At 41.1% G+C, this 21,580-nt stretch overlaps 1 protein-coding gene and 1 long non-coding RNA gene across 2 annotated transcripts; one reads left to right on the forward strand and one right to left on the reverse strand.

The window, feature by feature from the left end:
- Window positions 1-9,555: 9,555 nt before the first annotated feature.
- On the forward strand, window positions 9,556-11,578 carry LOC311297782 (uncharacterized protein). The gene is made up of 2 exons (XM_084420217.1): window positions 9,556-10,060; window positions 10,514-11,578. Exons 1-2 carry the CDS (start codon window positions 9,631-9,633, stop codon window positions 11,512-11,514), a joined length of 1,431 nt encoding a protein of 476 aa, XP_084276343.1. The 5' UTR covers window positions 9,556-9,630; the 3' UTR covers window positions 11,515-11,578.
- A 4,225-nt stretch (window positions 11,579-15,803) lies between these two features.
- Window positions 15,804-17,608, reverse strand: LOC311298101. The gene is made up of 4 exons (XR_014628907.1): window positions 17,366-17,608; window positions 16,398-16,592; window positions 16,004-16,100; window positions 15,804-15,918 (listed from the first exon to the last, which is right to left on the reverse strand). It is a non-coding gene; the product is annotated as an uncharacterized lncRNA (long non-coding RNA).
- Between the last annotated feature and the right edge of the window lie 3,972 nt (window positions 17,609-21,580).

Genomic DNA, 21,580 nt, shown 5'->3' on the forward strand with positions numbered 1-21,580 from the left:
TCTAACACACAGCGATGGAGACAGCGATGGAGAGCGCGATGCAACATCTGCGGCCCATCTGTCACCTGCTGTTCTAACACACAGCGATGGAGACAGCGATGGAGAGCGCGATGCAACATCTGTGGCCCATCTGTCACCTGCTGTTCTAACACACAACGATGGAGACAGCGATGGAGAGCGCGATGCAACATCTGCGGCCCATCTGTCACCTGCTGTTCTAACACACAACGATGGAGACAGCGATGGAGAGTGCGATGCAACATCTGCGGCCCATCTATCACCTGCTGTTCTAACACACAGCGATGGAGACAGCGATGGAGAGCGCGATGCAACATCTGTGGCCCATCTGTCACCTGCTGTTCTAACACACAACGATGGAGACAGCGATGGAGAGCGCGATGCAACATCTGCGGCCCATCTATCACCTGCTGTTCTAACACACAACGATGGAGACAGCGATGGAGAGCGCGATGCAACATCTGCGGCCCATCTATCACCTGCTGTTCTAACACACAGCGATGGAGACAGCGATGGAGAGCGCGATGCAACATCTGTGGCCCATCTGTCACCTGCTGTTCTAACACACAGCGATGGAGAGTGCGATGCAACATCTGCGGCCCATCTATCACCTGCTGTTCTAACACACAACGATGGAGACAGCGATGGAGAGTGCGATGCAACATCTGCGGCCCATCTATCACCTGCTGTTCTAACACACAGCGATGGAGACAGCGATGGAGAGTGCGATGCAACATCTGCGGCCCATCTGTCACCTGCTGTTCTAACACACAACGATGGAGACAGCGATGGAGAGTGCGATGCAACATCTGCGGCCCATCTGTCACCTGCTGTTCTAACACACAGCGATGGAGAGCGCGATGCAACATCTGTGGCCCATCTATCACCTGCTGTTCTAACACACAACGATGGAGACAGCGATGGAGAGCGCGATGCAACATCTGCGGCCCATCTGTCACCTGCTGTTCTAACACACAGCGATGGAGAGCGCGATGCAACATCTGTGGCCCATCTGTCACCTGCTGTTCTAACACACAACGATGGAGACAGCGATGGAGAGCGCGATGCAACATCTGCGGCCCATCTGTCACCTGCTGTTCTAACACACAACGATGGAGACAGCGATGGAGAGCGCGATGCAACATCTGCGGCCCATCTATCACCTGCTGTTCTAACACACAACGATGGAGACAGCGATGGAGAGCGCGATGCAACATCTGTGGCCCATCTGTCACCTGCTGTTCTAACACACAACGATGGAGACAGCGATGGAGAGCGCGATGCAACATCTGCGGCCCATCTATCACCTGCTGTTCTAACACACAGCGATGGAGACAGCGATGGAGAGCGCGATGCAACATCTGTGGCCCATCTGTCACCTGCTGTTCTAACACACAACGATGGAGACAGCGATGGAGAGCGCGATGCAACATCTGCGGCCCATCTGTCACCTGCTGTTCTAACACACAACGATGGAGACAGCGATGGAGAGCGCGATGCAACATCTGTGGCCCATCTGTCACCTGCTGTTCTAACACACAACGATGGAGACAGCGATGGAGAGCGCGATGCAACATCTGCGGCCCATCTATCACCTGCTGTTCTAACACACAACGATGGAGACAGCGATGGAGAGCGCGATGCAACATCTGTGGCCCATCTGTCACCTGCTGTTCTAACACACAACGATGGAGACAGCGATGGAGAGCGCGATGCAACATCTGCGGCCCATCTATCACCTGCTGTTCTAACACACAGCGATGGAGACAGCGATGGAGAGCGCGATGCAACATCTGTGGCCCATCTGTCACCTGCTGTTCTAACACACAGCGATGGAGAGTGCGATGCAACATCTGCGGCCCATCTATCACCTGCTGTTCTAACACACAGCGATGGAGACAGCGATGGAGAGCGCGATGCAACATCTGTGGCCCATCTGTCACCTGCTGTTCTAACACACAACGATGGAGACAGCGATGGAGAGCGCGATGCAACATCTGCGGCCCATCTGTCACCTGCTGTTCTAACACACAACGATGGAGACAGCGATGGAGAGCGCGATGCAACATCTGTGGCCCATCTGTCACCTGCTGTTCTAACACACAACGATGGAGACAGCGATGGAGAGCGCAATGCAACATCTGCGGCCCATCTGTCACCTGCTGTTCTAACACACAGCGATGGAGAGCGCGATGCAACATCTGTGGCCCATCTGTCACCTGCTGTTCTAACACACAACGATGGAGACAGCGATGGAGAGCGCGATGCAACATCTGCGGCCCATCTGTCACCTGCTGTTCTAACACACAGCGATGGAGAGCGCAATGCAACATCTGCGGCCCATCTGTCACCTGTTGTTCTAACACACAGCGATGGAGAGCGCGATGCAACATCTGTGGCCCATCTGTCACCTGCTGTTCTAACACACAACGATGGAGACAGCGATGGAGAGCGCGATGCAACATCTGCGGCCCATCTATCACCTGCTGTTCTAACACACAACGATGGAGACAGCGATGGAGAGCGCGATGCAACATCTGTGGCCCATCTGTCACCTGCTGTTCTAACACACAACGATGGAGACAGCGATGGAGAGCGCGATGCAACATCTGTGGCCCATCTGTCACCTGCTGTTCTAACACACAACGATGGAGAGCGCGATGCAACATCTGCGGCCCATCTGTCACCTGCTGTTCTAACACACAGCGATGGAGAGCGCAATGCAACATCTGCGGCCCATCTGTCACCTGTTGTTCTAACACACAGCGATGGAGAGCGCGATACAACATCTGTGGCCCATCTGTCACCTGCTGTTCTAACACACAACGATGGAGACAGCGATGGAGAGCGCGATGCAACATCTGCGGCCCATCTATCACCTGCTGTTCTAACACACAACGATGGAGAGCGCGATAGAGACAACGATGGATACGGCCATGGAGAGCGCGATGTAGAAGCAGCATCTGCGGACCAACCGCAACATCAAAAGAAGCCATATAGAAGCACAAGGCCAGGACCCAAGTCCTTTACAATGTACATATCCACACGTAAATGGAGAAAGATAAGGCCTTTGCCGGGTAGCAGAAAATTGCAAAAATCATGGACACATGTCATTTATGAAAAATTTCGGAAAACAAATCCCTGCTGCACACTTGTTTTTAAATACCAGCACTTAAAGGTCACTCACAGTCGTAAGTATCGGTGCCCATTTATGACAGTTAATGCATCATGTTCCTTCAAAACTTGCAATGCGCATTATATTTTCCGTATTACACACAAACCATTGGGCTGTGACAAAAAAAATTCCAATTCAGGTGACAAGAATTGGTAAGGTAACACATTTGAAACCGGAGATAAGGTCCCGGCCAGCTAGTTACCAGAAGAGAGGCAAGATTGCCAAAGAAGTGGTACAAGGAGTAAGTAATGTGTACTACAAAAATCTCAGGGAAACACCAGTTCCTGAGTTGATGGCTGGAAACATCACTAGAAGTTTAAATAAAAACATACTCAAAGTAATTTCTAGTGAAATTAAAAAAAGCTGCAGACTGCATGATGATGTGATCCTGGAGTTGATGTTGACACAGAAAATTATGAAAGACACAGATCTGTCATACAGATTTTGGCCAGGATATGTCCAACATCTGCAAGTGGATCCATTTGGAGGGCATCTTTACACTGAGACAGGACTGGACATCCTTGTACAACATCTCAGAAAAGGAAATCCTGTTACCCTGTATTTGGATGATACTGGAGGGGTTGTGAGTCGAGTTCCAAGTCAGGCAAAGAGAGTGCTGTACTACAGCATCAACCTACCAGGACATGGAAAAGACAAGCCTCCTCTTCCTGTGTCTGAAATGATAACAAATGACCACACAATCCCAAACATTTCTTTCTGGTTGCATCAGACTGTAACAAAGTTACGGAAACTCACTATCTACAACATACACCGGGTTGAAACCGACTTTAGTTGGGCACTCATCCAGAGTGTCCTATTGTCTTTCAACAAACAAGATATACATACCTACCTAAAGGACAGCTACAATTTAGTTACAGGAAACGACACCATGGCAGACTTCAGGAGACTAACTATTCTTCATCTATGTTCTGCCCATATAATTAAGGCAGTCCATGGAGCAATTGGCAGAAGAACAACAGACAAGGGCTTGAAAGAGTTCGCTACTCACTGTGTTGCACAACTAATGAACACCACAAGTCTGAAGACGGCATTAGACATTTTTGAGTGCATGTGCCATGTCTTTTACACCAAATCAAACACACAGTGTGTAAATCAGTTTCTTCAAAAACTCCATGACCACATTCGTGGAACAGAAATTCCACAAGACGCTCTGGATGAGAAGCAGGCAGTGGATGACTACATCCCTCCAGAGGCAAACACAATATTGGCCAGGTCACCATTTACAAAAGAGTTTACTACTGTGCTTGACGCTGTCATGTCTATTCAAGATCCTGCGGAAGAAACAGAAATTGACAGTAACAAATATCATTGTCCAGGGATCCTAGATATACTGATGAAAGACTATGATATGCCAATTTTTCCACTCTGGTCAGGGATAATGCTTGGTGATTTGAAAAGATTCAAAGACAGAGAGTTTATCAGAGATGACCTACAGAAAACACATGACACAAACTGTCATGCTGAAAACTGGTTCTGTATTGTCAAAGACAAAATCCTACAGAAAAAACTGTACCATCACCCAGCAACATTCATACAACAAATGTATGCATCATTGCAGGGAAGGTACAGAGAACACATCCTGCAACATGACCTTCCAGACAGAATGTTACAGAAGCGTTTAAATGTGAAACAACACAGTTTGGAGGACTTTGAGGAAAAATGGGCCAAGAAGAATGTGTGTGACCGAAAAGAAAAAAACCCAAGTACTTTCATACCCCAGAAGTTATACCTTCTCCTAAAGAAAAGGTGAGTAGTATGGCCATTAATAAAGATTACATACATGACCATACAAAAACAATGTATTATTATAAGTATTTCTAATATTAACAAAAAAGTGAATTGTTACACATTGCATCACATCCTTAATTTCTGCCTGTCCTCGTAGGCATCAAAAGATTCTGTCAGAAAGCCAAAGTCGACAGTAAAGAAGACTGACAATGTCAGAGTTGTGTCTGACACTCCCCAGGTAAGACTAAGTCAACTTAAGGCAAATTCAAGGCCATGACAACTTTTTAAAGTGTATAAATACCCTAACATTAGTAAAGTTTTTCACAACAACATGCAAATGTTGCCTCTCTTCTGTTTTCTCATCATAGACATCAAAAGCTCCTGTCGGACGGCCAAAGTCGACCGTAAAGAAGACTGACAATGTCAGAGTTGTGTCTGACACTCCCCAGGTAAGACTAAGTCAACTTAAGGCAAATTCAAGGCCATGACAACTTTTTAAAGTGTATAAATACCCTAACATTAGTAAAGTTTTTCATTATCTTCTGTTTTCTCATCATAGACATCAAAAGCTCCTGTCGGACGGCCAAAGTCGACAGTAAAGAAGACTGACAATGTCAGAGTTGTGTCTGACACTCCCCAGGTAAGACGCTGTCAACTTAAAGGTATAGTGGAGGATCTTTCCGAATTTTAGATAAGACCCGCCCTCTCAACTTTTTGAATAAGTTTGATTGATTTACCAGAATGATTGACAATTAGGAGGACCAATAGTATAGGTGATCCACCCGGAAGTAAAAAATCCTCCACTATACCTTTTAAGGCAAATTAAAGGCCACGACAACTTTTTAAAGTGTATAAATACTCTAACATTAGTAAAGTTTTTCACAACAACATGCAAATGTTGATTATCTTCTGTTTTCTCATCATAGACATCAAAAGCTCCTGTCGGACAGCCAAAGTCCAGAAAGCCAGAAACGGACATTGTCACTGAGGCCACAAGTCATGTACGTAATGAGGACAGGGACGGACTGACAATCTGTGCGTTCTGGAAAAGTCCAGAACGGCCGTCCAACCGAAGGCCGTCGGCACAAAAAAAAAAAGTCTATCAAAGCAATATGAACCGTCAACAGCAGGGGCACTAATATGATCACTTATATGCTACGTGTAAAAAACAACAACTGAGGAAGAAGAGTCGGCCTATAGCCACTGACAGAAAGTTAGTTTTATAAGGCTGCACTTTTAAATTTGCTTACATTATATTTGAATAGCAGTGGTCTCCAACCTGGTGCCTGTGAGTTGCCCGCTAAACATTCTACAAATAGCCCTAACTTGCCGTCGGAGTTCCAGACTTCGGAATTTTTTTTATAATTTTGCGACCTTTTCAACTAAACGTTTCAATTTGAACTTTTGCCTCTACAAAATTACCCAACTCTTTTTGATTATACGCTGTCATTTGCGTTGCGTATGTGAAACATCAAATGGCAAACGCTCAAAAAGCGGAACAATGATCTGAGCAGCGCATTATTAGCTCGGGCCAAAAAACAGATCGCGGCCAAAGCAGCTGTGCGGGCTGATCTCGATCACGCGAACATTAGGCTATTACACAGAGCTGCGCGATCAACTGAGAACGAAGCATTTAAATTCAGCGCAGAATTCTCTATCTATATCTCTATTATAAACCCACAAATGACTATGTGATTTAAGATTGTAAAAAGCCAGATGAAACATCGCTGATATTCTCAACATATTGACGCAAAAAAAAAAAAAACAGGCGAAACATTGTTCCGAGAACAAACCAGTTAGAAGACATTTCACACCAAAACTTATGAATTAACTTTAGTAAAACAAACTTTTTTGGCAGAAATGTGCCTGTAGGCCCTATTCATATTAAAAATCCTGTTATATTAATATAGTAATATATTAAATGTAGCCTAATGCAGTAATGTTTTGTTTAGAAGTTATGGCAGTTTATTTATTTATTTTTTTCATTTATATTTATACTAAATGTTTGGGCTACTGTTTTTGATAACACATACAATAGGTTTATAGAAAATCAACAACAAAAAAAAATCAATCATGAATATTTTCATAATTTTTCAGGAATTGTTTTTTTTTTTTTTTTACGCTTGTAAGTCTGAACCAGAATATCAAGATATTTTATTATTTCCCATATGATGGTGAAAAGTAAAAAAGCTTCGCCATGTTATGTATAATAAATATTGGAGTATAACAAATAAAAATTCCTTCTAGATTATTTTATCCCTTGAGGTATGGCCCTCGCACACAAAAAGGTTGGAGACCCCTGGTATATAACTATATGTTTTATAATTACAAGTTTGTGTAATTTGGGGTTACTGTGACATTTCATTATTTGTATTTTATGGCATTACATTTTTTGTTTTTATTTAAAGGCTGAGGCTTCATTAATAAACACAACCCCAATTATCATCATTGGTTTTGAGATGTTACTTGCTGTGAATACCTTGTCTGATAGGCTACAGTATTGTGGCATATAGTATCAGGACATCCTGGCTATAGTGCAGTGTGCACGTCACACATGGCTAGAGGCGAATGGTCGGATGATGGGCCTATTTGGGAGAAAGTCCAGGGCTGTTTTTTAGCCCCAGTCCGTCCCTGCATGAGGACATTATACAGGTAAAACATAAAAAATGTGCATGTTATATTATGTGTATGTGTGAATGTACTTCTGTTAAGGGTTAATTCCACTAACATGAAAATGTAGTTGTCAACTTAAAATCCCTGTCTATGTTCCCTGTAACTGTTATTACCTCCGGCCGACACCGCTGATGTGTTTGTTTGAAACATTCACTGTTTAACACAAAACAACTTGATTACATCTCTGCATAAAAAAATAATATAAAAATACGGATCAATTATTGTCACTATAAGTATATACAAATACATTTTATTCAGCTTTGTACTTCTAGACATTAATAAATACATGATGTGTGGTTGTGGAACTTAGTATAAAGTAAGCAATACTTTATACAAAGTCTTTATAAAGTTAACTGTCTGTACTGTATGTGTTCATGAAAATGGACACAAAGTAAAACCAGCACAAAGGAATTTATTGGTGTGCAGTGAATCTTGATTCTTTTTCTCTCCAATCTAATTTTTATAGGCTTTTTGGAATCCGAAAGACAGCGAAGTTGTGGTTGCAGTAATTCAATCAATTGACAATGATGTCTCTTACACACTCCGTCTGACTGAATTCAAAAGCCTGAAACCACACAACTGGTTGAAAGGGGAGGTAATCATATGTCTACAGTACCAAACATTGATATACTCCAGTTACATAAATAAGGATTTAAATTAACCACCACTAAATGCCAAAATGGTATATTTTAACAAACATTTTAGGATGCATTTTAATATTTGTACTGGTAGAGTTTCATGTGAAACAACGCATGAAGCTATTTGTGTACTTGAAAGGACAATATACAGTATACAGAAAGTGATTAATCTTATAATTAAAATTACATGTTTGATGCATACTGTGCATTTATATATTCATGTTAATATAATGTTAAACAGTAACTATACTGTGCATGAAGTTTTACTATCACTACTGGTAGGCTAATGAGTAAAGATATTGACAAATATTAGTTTATTTGTTATAATACATTTTATTTTATTTAATAATTGCAGATTATTGAAAGTTACATCCAATCACTGTTGAATTCACAACCAAATGGAAGACATTTTTTCTTATTGAGCCACTACTCTGCCGGTGTGGTTGTGTTTGGGGAGACGTCTGAATTGCCAAGGCACAGTTTCCGAAAGGTTAGACTTTACAGTTGTTATTTAGTGCAAAATTAAAAAGTCAGAAAGACAAGTTTAATAATATTACATCTTGTTTACAGGTCAACTTTGACAAATATGATGCCATGATTGGCTTCATGCAAGTGCATAAAAACCACTGGAAATTTCTGGTGTGTAAAACCATTTCCAAATCATAGTTAATTACTTATGTACATAGACAAACTAACTAACTGTTAAACTAACCAAACTAAATGTTTTTACAGTATCTCGATAAGAAATTGAAGAAAGTCTTTGTGGTGGATCCCCAAGGGATAGATGAAGAAGAAGAATCTAAACTTGCTGCTGCAAGATTCAGGTATTGTATTATAATATTTCTCTCTTTTTTATGATCACACAGTACATTATTAAGTAGTGTTATTATCAACTCAGGGTTTTTCCTACATTGAATTTTTTTTGGCGGCCGCCAAAACGATTTTTTGTCCCGCCAAAGCCTTATTCGATCTGTACTTGGGTTTTGTGAGTGAAGCAGGCTACTGACGGAGTGAGGAGAGAACGATCACAGCGCCGCAACCGCGCGGATATGCATCGCGATGCGGACGTGGACGATTCTGAATCGATTCACAAATGTCAAAAAATCAAATCTTTAAAAAAAACGTAATATTGACGAAACGCAAAAGGCGGAACTCTAGCGGACGTGCAGTGCGCGTGCACCCAGCAAACACAGAACGTTGGCACAACGTAGCCAACCTTCTAACAACGTTTTAACAACATGGCCAAAAGGTTGCTATAACTACGTTGTGTGGTGAAGTTGTTACAGCGTTGTCACAATAGGCCTTTTTCACACTTCCGGGTTTAGTGTTTCCGGTGCTCACCGACGCAGGGTAAACTTACTTCCGGTGACTATAACAATGGCCGAGTCCAAAAATAAGTGTTGCTGTAGCGTCCCTCAGTGTAGCAATTCTAGGCAAAAACAACCTTATTTAAGTTTTCACGGGTATCCTTTGAACGAAGACCTAAAAAAGAAATGGGTCATCGCTATTAAACGTGATGAAGGGTCTACGTTCGTCATTCGGAGAGGCAGCACGTATGTCTGCAGTCAGCATTTTACCGCTGACGACTACATTCCAGGAAGTTCGCGGCTGAAGGTTGGTGCCATTCCCAGTCGTTTCCCTTGGAACAATTTCTATGTACTCCCTCAAAGACTATCAGCTTTTGAGAGATCTGCCGTTCGACTTGGCGCGGATGTACGTGTTCGGGAGCAGCCGGTGGTCACAGAAGATGCACCCAATGAATCCAGTCATATTGAGGAACATGACTACGCGGCACGCCCACCTGCCGGTAAGCACTTATGTTGACTTTTGCTTGTGTATTTCGGTGATATATATACACACACACAGTCTACACAGTCTACACACACATATACATATATATATATATATATATATATATATACATATATGTATATGTATATGTGTGTGTGTGTGTATATATATATATTATATATGTATATGTATCCATATGTGTGTGTGTGTGTGTGTGTATATATATATATATATATATATATATATATATATATATATATATGCATATGTATGCATATGTGTGTGTGTGTGTGTGTATATATATATATATATGTATATGTATGCATATGTGTGTGTGTGTATATATATATATATATATATATATATATATATATATATATATATATATATGTATATATATATATACACACACACACACACACAAATATACGTAATTAGTTGCTAACTATACTATTTTACATTTTTATAGGTGCATTAGATGAGGCTCTGCAGTACATTGGAGAGCTGGAGGCTAAACTGCAGAAAATGTCACTGGAGAAACAAACAACAATGAGCAGATTTTGTGTTTCTGATCACACAATTAAATACTACACGAAGTTTCCCTCACAGGAAGTTTTCCAGGTGTTCTGGGAATCTGTTTGTCCGTCTGCCAGCAATCTTGTGTACTGGACTAAGGCACAGAGGATGGGACAGGAAGCATCCCCAAGCCCTAGCCCTGCACGGAAGATCCAGCTCATAGATGAACTGTTCATGTATTCCTGTCGGGTAGCTGCTGGACTGAGGGAACAAGTAATCGCTGACATTTTCGGGGTAAGCGTGGCCACAGTGAGTAGGGCCATTATCACCTGGGCTAACTACCTGTTCTTTGTGTTGGGTTCAGTACCCATTTGGATGTCCAGGCAACAAATATGCTTCTCCATGCCAGAGAAGTACAGTTTGTTCTGTCCAAACCTGCGAGTCATCCTGGATTGCACAGAAATCCGCTGTGAGAGCCCCACATCTCTGACACTCCACTCAGAGATCTTCTCCAGCTACAAGAGCACTACAACATTTAAAGGTCTGGTTGGAGTAGCTCCGTGTGGTGCAATGACTTTCATCTCCCAGCTTTACACAGGTTCAATCTCCGACAAAGAGATCACAAAGAAGTCCGGCATTTTGGACCTGCTTGAACCTGGAGATGACGTCATGGCAGACAAGGGGTTCACAATCGAGGATATGCTCTCCAGTGTTGGTGCTAGACTGATCATTCCACCTTTCAAACGTGCTAAGCAGTTCAGCAAACAGGACTGTGATAAAACACAGGCCATTGCACGCCTCAGAATTCTGGTGGAAAGGGTCATTCGAAGGGTCAAGGAAAACCACATTTTTGATTCTGTTGTGCCACTCACTTTGTCAGGAAGCATCAACCAGATCTGGCATAATTGCTGTTTTATGATTAATTACCAGGGACCAATGTTTCTTGAGCAGTGAATGTATAGTATAATAGTATGTATAATAAATATTAGATATTTACACTGACAGTGTGATTGTTACAATAGTAATGGAATTGTCAGTCAGCAGTCAACAAAGCTGACTTCATTCCAGCCTTTGCATCCCATTCTACTCTCAGTATCCTGGGCTTGACTGAGACCTGGATTCGTCCTGAAGACTCAGCAACCCCCGCTGCTCTCTCTAGCAATTTCTCCTTTTCTCACTCCCCTCGCCAGTCTGGGAGGGGTGGCGGGACAGGGCTTCTCGTTTCCAACAATTGGAAATACTCAGCGCTCTCTTCTCTATGCAACAACAATTCATTTGAATATCATGCTATCACACTTACAACTCCCAGTAAGATCCATATTGTAGTCATTTATCGCCCCCCAGGTCAGCTGGGTAACTTCGTAGAGGAGCTGGATGTGCTGCTGTCCTCTTTCCCTGAGGACGGCACCCCACTTCTAGTCTTCGGTGACTTCAACATTCATCTCGAAAAACCACATGCAACAGACTTCACCTCTCTACTAGCCTCCTTCGATCTCAAACGACACATCACCACAGGTACTCACAAATCAGGCAACCAACTGGACCTGGTTTACACACGCAACTGCATCACAGACAACATTTTGGTGAGGCCTCTCCATGTTTCAGATCATTTCCTCATCACCTTCAGTCTACAACTCGCTACCCCTGCGCCACCAACCCCACCACCAGTCACCCTCAGGCGAAACCTACGCTCACTTTCCCCCTCCCAACTCTCCTCTGCCGTGTCTTCTTCTCTTCCCCCACCCTCACAATTCTCATCTCTGGATGTGAATACTGCAACGGATACCCTATGCTCCACACTAACCTCTACTCTAGACAAAATCTGCCCTCTCTCCTCCAGGCCAGCACGCGCTACTCCTTCTAACCCCTGGCTATCTGAGGTTCTTCGTGAACACCGGACCGAACTCAGGGCAGTGGAGAGGAAATGGCGCAAATCAAAAGACTCATCTGACCTGAGTATGTATAAATCTCTCCTCTCGTCCTTTTCTGCTGATGTTCATGCTGCAAAATCTTCTTATTTCCACAACAAGATCAACAGCTCCTCCAACGCACGACTACTCTTCAAGACATTCAACTCACTCCTCTGTCCACCTCCACCACCACCCTCCTCCTCCTTAACTGCCGATGATTTTGCAAACTTCTTCACCAACAAAACAACAACTATCAGCAGTCAATTCTCAGCTCCACACACACAGGAACCCAGACCGACCCCTTCCACAGCCAATACCCCTCTGTCCTCCTTTTCGCCGCTAACAGAGGAAGAAGTATCTACACTTCTCCTCTCCAGTCACCCTACCACCTGCCCTCTAGACCCCATCCCCTCACACCTTCTACAAGCCATCTCTCCCACACTTCTACCAGCACTCACACACATCATCAACTCATCCCTCCATACTGGCACCTTCCCTACAGCATTCAAGCAGGCTCGGGTCACTCCACTGCTTAAAAAACCAACGCTAAACACATCTTTTGTAGAGAATTACAGACCCATCTCTCTCCTACCATTCATTGCAAAAACACTTGAAAGAGCTGTTTTCAACCAAGTAACATCCTTCTTGTCTCTAAACAACCAGCTGGATGTCAACCAATCTGGCTTCAAGAAAGGGCATTCAACTGAGACTGCATTACTGTCGGTCACAGAAGCCCTACGGATTGCAAAAGCTGCTTCCAAATCTTCACTCCTCATTCTCCTTGATCTGTCTGCTGCCTTCGACACCGTGAACCATCAGATCCTTATGTCCAGCCTCTCATCACTGGGCATCACAGGAACTTCACTCGACTGGTTTGAATCCTATCTCACAGGTAGGTCCTTCAAAGTCGCATGGAGAGGCGAGGTATCCAGAGCACATCAACTGACCACAGGGGTTCCCCAGGGTTCAGTTCTTGGTCCCCTCCTCTTCTCCATCTACACTACATCACTGGGACACATCATACAGGCACATGGTTTCTCCTACCACTGCTATGCTGATGACACACAACTCTTCCTCTCATTTCGACCAGATGATCCCACAGTAGCTGCACGGGTCTCGAGCTGTCTGGCAGACATCTCCACATGGATGAAGGAACATCACCTGCAGCTCAACCTGGCAAAGACTGAGCTGCTCGTCCTCCCTGCCAATTCGTCTCTACAGCACGACTTCACCATCCAGCTTGATTCATCATCAATCACCCCATCAAGGTCGGTCAGAAATCTGGGAGTAACGTTTGATGACCAGCTGACCTTCACAGATCACATTTCAAAGACAGCTCGATCATGCAGGTTTGCGCTGCACAACATCAGGAAGATCAGGCCTTTCCTAACTGAGCACGCAACACAACTCCTCGTCCAGGCCCTGGTCATTTCTAGGCTTGACTACTGCAATGCTCTTCTGGCCGGACTTCCAGCATGTGCTACCAAACCTCTTCAGATGATCCAGAATGCTGCAGCTCGTCTTGTCTTCAACGAGCCCAAGAGGGCCCACGTCACCCCTCTGTTAATCTCTCTGCACTGGCTACCTCTCACTGCTCGCATCAAGTTCAAGGCATTGACGCTTGCTTACAGATCTATCACAGGCTCAGCTCCCTCCTACCTTCACTCACTCCTACGAGCCTACATCCCCACCAGACGCCTACGATCAATCAACAAGCGACGTCTCGTGGTTCCATCACAGAAAGCCACAAAATCACTTTCCAGATCATTCTCATTCACAGTTCCATGCTGGTGGAACACTCTCCCCACCCTCATCCGGAATGCTGAATCCCTGACAACATTCAAAAAACAGCTGAAAACCCATCTCTTCCATGAGCACCTAAACTCATAAAAAAAACAAAAAATAAAAAAAAAACAAAAAAAAAACAACATTTCCCTTAAAATCCCACTTATCATGCTTATGCTACTCTGAATAATGCCTGAACTTCGTATTCTGAACTTCGTATTCTGAACACTTCTTGCGTTGTTGTCTTTTGCCTCTTCATGATGACTCGCTTAATTTAGTCCTGATTTGTAAGTCGCTTTGGATAAAAGCGTCTGCTAAATGACTAAATGTTAATGTAAATGTAGTAGTGATAGACTTTCAATATTTAACATCATTAAATATCTTTTTACTTTTTTTTCTTTGTACTGTAGCATTTGATCAAATGTATATTGTCATTATTTATACTGTTTCCTGAAAATAATTTGACAGACACAATGAAATAGTTGACAACAAAATACTTTTTTTAATAAGAATTCATTAAAAAAAATGTCAACTCAGTTCTGCTGTTCATTGTTATTTCACACAATATAAATACATATACAATTAATAAATGTGTATGCATACATATAATCAGATATATTACACAAGATCAAATTCAAAATATAAGCATGTATTCACCATTATGTACATAAATATATATACAATTGTAAGAATAAATCCACAGGTCATGTACTATAATATGAACAGAAACTGTCCATTTATACCACTGAAAGATACACATCCATGTAAACACTATAATAGTACAAGTCTAGCTTGTCTTTCATTGATGCTATGAAGGCATCATCTCGCCAGATCCTCTGTATTGTGAAATCTGATTTTGTGTCAGTCACAAAGTCACACCACTGTAGACCAGTCACTGCAAGCTGGCCTTGAACCTGCCAGTAGTACTTGTGGGTCTCTTTGAGTTTGGCTTGTCCTCTTTGCAGTTTAATAAATGGAACCTGGGCAATGTTATCAGCAGATGTGCTTTTTACCTCCACTAGGCCAAATTGGAAGGTTTCAGATGGATCATGCACTCGTCCATCAGGACTGGCTCCTAGATGTGGTGCTTCTGGATTGATAATAAACCCACATGGTAGGACACTAACACTGGCTGTCTCAGAATATTTTCTCAAAATATCTGGCTCAAGTTCAAGGCCGCGTTTCATAGCACTTGTCTGCCTCGTGCCTTTGATGATTCTTACCGCTAATGACTGACCAGATGAATCCCCAACTACATGACAAACCTCCCTGAACCTGCTTGCAGTAACCCTTGATTGCCGCATTTTTCCCCAAGCAGTGCATTTTGACTGTAGTCTTGTGGCCTCTTCAATCTGACAAGCGGAACAATGGGTAACCTGTATAGACTCCAGATGAAGTGATTGATGGTGTGTGGGCACATATTTAAAATTACAGCCAAACTGATAGCCAAGCACAGGTAGTGGGGGGAAATTAACAACAGGAACATCTGCAGCTATAGGGGGACATTGGTATGAAAGTGGACTACCACGAGGTACAGGACCAAACTGTGAGGGGACCAACTCTATTTTTGACATGCCCTCTAGTATGTGTGCCAGCAAAGGCCGGGGATGGATCTGACTCAGTTTTGTACCAGAAGCCAAGACATCAGGATCTGGAAGGGGACCTAAAGAAATTAATACAAACTATTAGTCTTGAACACATTAAGTTGTAGCTGAGTACACGTGTACACATACAGTGTTGTGTATTACCTGTGTAAGCCCTGTATAGGGTAGACTTGATTCCAGTCTTCCCAGCTGACTTTGGCTTCAGGACAACAAGTTCACTCACTGCCTCTGGATGGACTCCCTTAGTATAAAACAAACAAATGCAGTGTTAAAGTATTCTGGAAACGCTTTATAATAAGGTTATATACATTGACATTAGATTATGCATTTAGTCAATATAAAATAATAATGAGTAATAACAGTAAACAGATTGTATTAATCTTGGGTGATGTTAATTTATACCTTTGTTACTTAATCTGCACTCTTGTGCATTATTAGTCCATAATGCTTTGATGTTAACATGTACTTAGGCTACTTGTTTGTTTGAGTTGATACTATAGTGTTCTTACAAATTGCAGAAAAGAAAAAAAATACATGCCTGTGTTCTTGGACGATGCCATCTCTGTGGCTCACTCGTGCAGGCCAGTGGTGGTGGGACAGACTGTAAATTCAGCTGCACATAGTGGGCCGTCTGATACACAAGTGCTGTCAGATGGTTGCACAACCCTTTACCAGCTGCACAGCTGCACATATAGGCAGAAATACAAACAATCTCTTCTGTATCCAATGACACCTGTTTGAGAAGACAAATAGTTTAGCTAATGAATTGTAATTTTATGCTGTGAGCTACATTAAAGGGATAGTTCACTTCAAAATGTAAATTAATACCGAAAAAGTTTATGTTGTCCTCATAGTATCTGTTACCATATTTGTCAACACCCACTAAGGCTCCTGTCTTGATATCATCACATTTCAATTATGTCTTGAATCCCATTGACTTCCATAGTAGGAAAGAAAAAAATACTATGGAAGTCAATGGGACCAGTAAACGGTTTGGTTACTGAAATTCTTCAAAATATCTTCCTTTGTGTTCAGCAGAAGAAAGAAATTCATACAGGTTTGAGACAACTTTAGGGTGAGTATATGATAACAGAATTTTCATTTTGAAGTGAACTATCCCTTTAAGTGCTGTTAATTGAAAGCTGCAAACAGCAGCAAAAGCAAGAAATACAGCTGTAGTCTGCAACCGCAGAAGCAATGAAAGAGACATAACTAAAAACCAACAAGGAAAACCTTAAGACAGGTGAAACTAAAATAAAGGGAAATAAAAATCTGCAACCGCAGTAACTTGATATCAGAACGATCTGACTAACTCATATAAGCCAACAGGCATATTAAATATAACCTCAAGTGTGTGGGGCTCCTCATTTTTCCTCATAGACCGAAAACATCTAGCTCTCACTACCACCTTGCGATCAACAACATTAGAAACTGAACACATAAAAATGGTTAGCAATTAGCATTCATAATGTTGCAAGTGCTAGCGCCAGAAAGTTGTCAACTTACCTTGATAATTGTGAATAAAATCCTCAACGAAGAATTTATAGCCCTTGCTCAGTCTTGCTTCTTTAACTGTTGAATGCCGCCCAACAATTCTGTCAACATCCTCAAATCTGAGTCGTGGCAGTGTCGAGAGAGAAGTTGTGAAATACCGCTCCATGTTCACTCTGTATGAAAACACCGTAGTTTCACCTCTGGCGGAAATCCGTTTACCCGGCGTGACGTAGTTTCCGGTTGCGTGTGAAAAAGGCCTATGTTGACATTAAACCATCGTTCAGGGCCATTGCTTAAAAGGTTGTGCCTAGGGTGTCTTGACAACCACTGGACTAGATAATGTACTCGTCACTGCCCTGAAGCGGGAAAATCAGCCTTTTAAATTCCAACCACCTGTTGTTGGGCTCATTGTGTTCTCATTCATCATCGAGCAAGGATACGTGAGTATTGCGTTTAGCCTACCTCAGCTATCAAACACAACCTACAGCTTTAATTTCTAATGTGATTAATGAAGCATCGCTCGCACTGTTTAGTTTTTCCGCAATTTATTAGTCTCATTCGTTTCTTTGCTCCTCTGGATTTGTGGATGTTTCCCCGGTGACACCTGCTCGGCTACTGTCTGCCATACAGACCCGGTTTTGTTCATTAAATGTTCTGATCTGCCTTTGCTTTTCATGTTTTATTTATTATACTTAAAATAAATGTGTATTCGTTTATTTCTTTCTTTTTTTCACAAATGTATGACTTTTGGAAGTGCAATTTGATTATATGCAATTTTAATAAAGTTGAATTAACGAAACCTTCTGTCATTTTTACTCTTCAAAGTGTAGGCTACACTTGCAGGTGTTGATAGCCCCATTAAATAATATAGATAAACAATAAACGATAAAAAGTATATAATTATCTAACAAAATACACCATATAAAAATATTGTCAGAACGTCGTCTCTCAGTTGCTGAATGTCGCGCAATAACGTTGCTACAGCCCTGTCACGTCTTACAATTCTACATTGTTACAATGTTGCGAGCACGTAGACAGCGACGTTGCCATAGCAGAAATGCAACGTGCCAGAGACGTTGCCACAACGTAAATGTGTTTGCTGGGCAGTCTGTGGCGCGCACATAACAGACTCGCGCACTTAACAGACGCATGATGGCTGAGCGCCAAATTCGAACGGCACCCTCTTCGTTAAAAGCTAGCGTATGAAAATTGGCAATTTCATTGTTACCTATTTAGTATTTTTTGTATGAAAGCTGCTTTCAGTATTTAGTTTTCACATCAATATACTGTAAACCGATCTGTTATACTTACGTTGTACTGCCCTGCAATATGTGCAATGCCAGTCACAAAAAGTTACATTTTGACTGTGCTCTCTGCAGATGTTCATTCACTTTTATAAGCTGTTTTTGATTGTGGTATACAGCAAACATTTCAAGTCGTAACTCTTTATTATTTAGTTGTGAATGTGAATAAGAGAGGCTTTGTATGTTACTACTTATTCAGAATATGCAAGTCCACAAGCATTATATGATAGCTTCTGGTACATAATTCTATATTTTTGAACGAAAACTGTTTGTGAATTTGCTACAGCAAAATGTTTTTTTGTCTGAAGGATTATATTGCTCATTGGAAATAACAAGAGGATGTTGGTTAGAAGTCTATTATTAAATGCTAGAGATTCAGAATATGCTGAAGTTTGTAATAATTTACTACAAGTATGCTGCTAGTACAGGCACACATTTATTTTCATGTTGGTTCTTTGCAATGTTCAAATCACTTCCATTTGTTTTATTAATAAAATTAATATAGGAAGATGTAAGTAAGTTCGTAATGGCTCATCATAAATACTTTGCTTCAAAAGTACCAAGTAAAAAATTACAAATAAATCGTTAATAATCGATAATCGTTACCCTCTGAATCGTAATCGAATCGAATCATGAGGTGCCAAGAGAATGAGAAAGTAAGTGTGCTTACCTCATTTAGCAAGAGTGTTTAGTAAAATTTAGCCTTAATAATCCACAGTATGTATAGGCCAATGACAATGTGTAGTAAATTACCTAAAAAATCACAAACTGTTTCTTTGTATTTATTTTAAATTTAACATTTATTGTCAATATTGGGCTTGCGGATCATGTGGGTACTAGGGTACTCTTTGCTGTGTGTGGATGACCATGTCGGTCAACCACCACCGAAGACCAATTTTGACCCAGGAAAAACCCTGACAGTTTAGTGAAATGATACCTGGTTTTAAATTCAATGACATACAATTCTCATACGCATGTAGAGAATACTTCAAAATGCGGCAGAAACTTCATGGTAAGACCGACTGTTTCTCAAAACAATTTGTGCAAATAGCAAAACACCATGGATTAGCCAAAAGCCAGTCTCTTGCTCATAATCCTTAGTTCGTCTCTCAAAAGTAAATATCTGTGTCAATGAACATGTCAGTGCCATCAGACAAGTCCTTGTGTACGGATAAGACAGTCAAATTGCTTAGTCATGTTGTTAATATAACAGTGTACTCTGGAGGGATAATACAATGTAAACTATGGCAACCATTGTGATGACAGTTACTGTATTGAAATTTACAAAGCTGCACTTCTGTATGTCATATATCCATTTGAAAAGTACAAATTTACACACTACGGTATGTGAGCTATTGATTGAAAGAGACTGGATAGGATTCACAGTTACACTTTTACTAGTGGTCAGGCAAAAAACAAACAAAAAAAAACATTACAATATTATTGTGATATAGAAAATAAACCGAAATAGGGGCACAAAGGCGAAAACACAACATTATCAAGGAAACCACAGGAAAGACCCCTTAGGCAGACCTATGCTTTTGCATGCAACAGCACTATGTGTATATACTTGAGGGTTGAAGTATATATTGAAGGTGCAACTTTGAGCTATTTCAGAGAAATGGTTTATCATTGGTTGATCTACATTATCTTCAACAGTGAAAGTCAAGATTCACCTGCAGAATTCATGGCACATTTACAAAAAGTATAATAGAAATGTGTAGAAAATATGCTTGTTTATGACAACTACTAGATCAACCATTTTGCATTTAATGACTTATACAATGAACTAATGACTAGATGTTTTGAGGGGGAGGACTATTGCACACATAAATATTTAATACATTTTAAGCAACATGGCATTAGCAACTGATAATGTAGGAAACCGCAGACAGTTGTACATAATCAATAGCATGACTGTACCAAAGCATTCACAACTTGTTCAAAAGAATGAGAAACTAGTTTTATAATATGAACAAGTGAATAGAGGATGTGGAGGTTGAACAAGTAGTTTTGAGAATTTCATTTCTGATCTGAGAAATGCACCAAAGCTGTGAAAAACTGTAAATAAAGATAAAATAGTTTCATTATTGTACATTGGATTACTATTTAATTAGATGTTTTCAAGTTGAAAATAATATTACTTTATTATTCATGTCGCAAGATTTTTTTTATTAAAGTTTATTTGTAAATGAATGTTCGACTTAATATAAAAGTATACAAAGTTTAATTGTCACAATTTTCCCTCACCAGATTCAGTGCAGCACATGCGAAAGGTGGTATCACTCTGTCTGTGTCAACATTACAAAAAGAGACATTCGAAAATGTAAGTATATTCTGTGGTTGTGTGCATTCTGTAGGTAAAAACTACAAACTCGCTTGAAATTGTACCTGTACAAAAAAATTGTTTACTCTTTTATGTTTTTTTTTTTTTTTTAAATGTTTTATGTTGTTTGATCAGTTTGTTCAATCTCCTCCAATTTGCATAAACACGAGTTCTGTCAAAATGGCTGTTGTCCTGAACAATTTTTTGGGGTGAAATCTCTGAATTTTAAATCAAACAGAATATATATATATTTTTTCATTTTTAGTTTAATATCAAGTCAGGTCAAGTACCCGTTATATATACAACACTTTTTACAATTCTGATTGTTTAAAGCAGATTTACTGTAAAATTCCTCGACTTAATGACACTGGTTTGATGTCTCTGTCTTGCTGCTGGACAAAGCTATTACAAAAAAAGTGTTAATTTTGAACATGCAATACCGATTTCCACCAGTAGGGGTAAAAATAGAGCAGTAGGGGTAAAGGGAGAGGTTGTGAAAGTTGTCCCCTGTCCTCCTCTTCTTAATGACCTTGGTTTGATGTCTCTGTCTAACTCATGGACAAAGCTATTACAAAAATAATGTTAATTTTGGACATG

This window comes from Rutilus rutilus (assembly GCF_951802725.1).
Source record: "Rutilus rutilus genome assembly, chromosome: 10".
NCBI lineage: Eukaryota > Metazoa > Chordata > Actinopteri > Cypriniformes > Leuciscidae > Rutilus > Rutilus rutilus.